Source organism: Formica exsecta, unplaced genomic scaffold (assembly GCF_003651465.1).
Source record: "Formica exsecta isolate Colony F162 unplaced genomic scaffold, ASM365146v1 scaffold1234, whole genome shotgun sequence".
In the NCBI taxonomy this organism is placed as follows: Eukaryota; Metazoa; Arthropoda; class Insecta; order Hymenoptera; family Formicidae; genus Formica; species Formica exsecta.
Genome location: NW_021848569.1, coordinates 57,193 through 60,877, shown reverse-complemented (window position 1 = coordinate 60,877; position 3,685 = coordinate 57,193). Strand labels below are relative to the sequence as shown.

The 3,685-nt window shown below is 36.2% G+C and overlaps 1 protein-coding gene across 1 annotated transcript; it reads right to left on the bottom strand.

The window, feature by feature from the left end:
• Window positions 1-4: 4 nt before the first annotated feature.
• Window positions 5-2,320, bottom strand: LOC115245640 (ubiquitin conjugation factor E4 B-like; the record flags this gene model as incomplete). The annotated part of the gene is made up of 3 exons (XM_029824050.1): window positions 1,981-2,320; window positions 1,455-1,636; window positions 5-1,378 (listed from the first exon to the last, which is right to left on the bottom strand). Coding segments are annotated over exons 1-3 (1,896 nt in total), but the record flags the coding sequence as incomplete, so codon positions are not given.
• Window positions 2,321-3,685: the final 1,365 nt, after the last annotated feature.

The following is a 3,685-nucleotide window of genomic DNA, read 5'->3' as shown; positions in this document are numbered from 1 at the left end:
TGAATAACAAGAATTCCACTATGTCTTCCACGTACCATTCTGGTAATGCGGTGAATTTGCACATAACTTCTTGAGGCAACGGAAGTTCGGGAAAAGAATTATTCAGAGCAGTCTGCGTTAGAAGACTCAGCAAAAATTCGGCGACCGATATATAAAAGCCTAAGCATCTTCTCAAAAAGATGGGCTCTATCAGAGACCATCCTATCTCTGCACATAATTTGAATGTAACCAGTTGCTTCAACTGTTGCTTCCATTGTTCGATCAAGTCTTTATTGTGCTCCGCTAAAGGACCATCTTTCCATTGAGATTCTGTAGCTTGCAGTTCGTCGAGCATTTCTTGTAAACCCTCTGAGTCATACAATTTTCTCCGATAGTTTTGCAACGCCGGTAACAGCGCGATGTGATGACAATGCAGCGTGAGGAACCAACATTGTGTCGGAAACTTCGGTTCCGTCCATTTATGTGTGCTGTCCAAATGTTTCTGCCATTCCGCAACCTCTTGCGAAGTGAGTTTCAATCTTGTGTCGTTTTTTATCTCGATGAAATTGGAAGGATGAAATGGATATAGCGGGTCTACAGTATCCAGCTTGATATTCACAGAGAGCATTTGCAAAATCGATAGTAGATTCAACATAAATCCATCTCCGGCCAAGGAGAAATTATCCTCCGTCTGTATTTGCACGCGTTTATCGTTGTGACGTAGCAACGCCGCCAAGTATGCAAGAGTGGCATCGCGGCAACTGCTATTCGCGAGTATCGTATCAAACATCTTGTGCAACGACATTCTGGTATTCTCCAACCCTGACTGCAGCTCGAGAGTCATCGATTTTTTCGGATTGTCAATAATGAAGAATATCTCCAGCAGTCTCGGTTGCACTTCGGCAGATACCAATGCCGAGAGAAACGGTCCCAGGAGTGAAGTTCTCGAGAGCTCTCTTCCGGCTGCTGATGTCATAACATCAGGCAAGAATTTAAGAACACTATTCGTTATCAAACGGCAAATCGGATGTATATTGCTGTTTGGTCCACTGCGAATCTCTATTAGTTCGCCTAGCGTGTCCATCGGTCTTCTTGGCGTATTGCCGTTTAAGCTCGCCTTGTATATCGCGAAATACAGCTTAGACAAGACTGGAGCGAAAATTTGATCGAACATATCCGGATTCGTGTGTGTCCTAGCCACGAGCTCGCGAAGATAGCCCCGAGGTAAGTTCTGCGATAATATCCGATTGAAAAGATAAGTGGTGCAATCAGGTATGACAGCAGGTACATGGTACATGCCGATTAACCCTTGTAGAACGAGGATGGAATACTGAACACATTGCGCTTTCAAAATTGCCACTACTTCGTAGAGAATTTCGAGGAGAAGTAGACAGGATTGCTATAAAATATATAAAAAAGAATTAGTTTAATAAAATCTTGTCTAATTTTGAAGATATGTGTGTGTATATGCGTACCTTCCCATGATTTCTTTCTTCAATTGCAATTAATGAATAGCAATTTAATAAATAAGTAAAACTTTTCGGTTCTGATGAGTTGTCGTCTGGTATTGGTATCATCGGTAATTGATAAGAAGAAGAAGCCCCCACAAAACTTAACAAAGGACTCGCTTGACTATTCGGACTGTCTTCACGGCCAGATGACACGGCTGGAATACTGAACACATTGCGCTTTCAAAATTGTCACTACATCGGAAAGAGTATCGGAGAGAAGTACACTGGATTGCTATAAAATATATAAAAAAGAATTAGTTTAATAAAATCTTGTCTAATGTTGAAGATATGTGTGTGTATATGCGTACCTTTCCATGATTTCTTTTTTCAATTGCAATTCTTGAATAACAATCTAATAAATAAGTAAAACTTTTCGGTTCTAATGAACTGTCGCCTAATAATGGTGTTGTCCAAAATTGACGAGATACAGGATACCTCACAGAAATTAACAAAAGACTCGCTTGACTATTCGGATTGTCTTCACGGCCAGATGACACGTCTATCAAAGGATCCTCCCCTCTCGAAAACATATACAAAACCTCCTGCAATGCCTGATGAATAATATCGCTAAAATTCATTCTTCTCTGTGTTTGCATGTATGCTGCCGATGTTTGCGGCAGAAATATGCTTCCCTCTATAGGGCTTTTCCACGATACGCACAAGACACGTGATATGATTGCTTCTGCAAAATCGACTCGCTCCTTCATCTGATTCAAATGCAAATCACAGGCGCATTTTTCATGTATCATTGCATTTCGTTCTGCTATCTGCAAATTCTTTGTCTTCTCTTCCAATCTAGAGAACATACGTTGAATAAAAATGTTAGTCATACTCATTAAATCACAAACATATCACAACGGAGTAAGATTTTTGGCGTAAGCTGCTTACGCGGGCTCCGTCCACAATACGATAGAGTAAACGTAATAGGCAAAAACTTTTAAGAGGAAATGGGAATTGCCTATTTCGTTACTCTCGGTCTTTACATCACTAAAAACAGTATACTCTCCTACTCCTACAGCCTTGTTACTGCCATTATAGAATGCCCTTTAGAGGAATCTTTCCATTTGTTACTCTCATTTGTTACTCCCAACCTGTTTTTGGCCGGATTATACCGATCCAATTAGATCGGATGTGGCCACAATAAGAAAGAAGAAGAAGAAGAAGAAGAAGAAGTATGTAAGACCGTGATCCTTGCTGGATCTCTCTTGGATCTGGATCTTTTGTCCTGTACGATTTCGTCGGTGGATCGATCAGAATGACGGAAAAATTACGTAAGTAGTTGCGATTAGCGCAACAGGCGTTTCTTTAATTTAATCCAAATGTCAAAAAAAAAATCTGTATTTTTGTATTCCTGTTTGAATCCCAGAAATACATTATTTTATTCCACTGTTTTGAAATTATTTTATAAGCTGTTAAATGAGCATAAATATATATACATATGTGTGTGTATAATCACATATGAGTATAATTGTATTTAATTTTTGGCAATTAAATAATATATAGATATAACTTTTACGCGTAATAAAATATTAATTCAATTATTTTATGCACACGTACATTATTAGTATACATATTTTACTTTTCTACTTATCATACTATTTTATATCTAATATTTTTTTTACCACACACACATATAGTCTCTCTCTCTGCAATAATTTTTTATATATATAGTGATATTATTTTTAAATATACTATATATGTATATATAGGCGTCATATTTCATTTTATCTCGATATAATAGTAACAATATTTAAAAAATTACTAAAGAATAATGTAAAAAATATAATATTACGTATAAGTGATTAATTATTACAAAATTGTAAATATTTTGTTGCTATAAAATTTATAATACATATTTTATCATCTGTAGATAAAATTTTTGATTGACTTTCTGTGCTTGAATAAAATAAATTCTCGTGCCATCTATGGCATAACGTGAGCAATGGAATTGTGTGTCTGTGTTTTAAAGATCGGTAGAGTGATAGGAGTTTTCTCTATTGCATTGCAGTGAAATAAAGTATTTGATATTGAAAGTATAGATCCATTAGCACAAAAAATATTGCTATACTTAAAAGGAAGTAAAGATCAATTAACTAAAACAAGAGCAAGTAAATATGAGATATATCTAATTCCATTTATTGTAATTTTGTAGAAACAAGAGAAATAATTATTTTATATATAATAATCGTGCAATT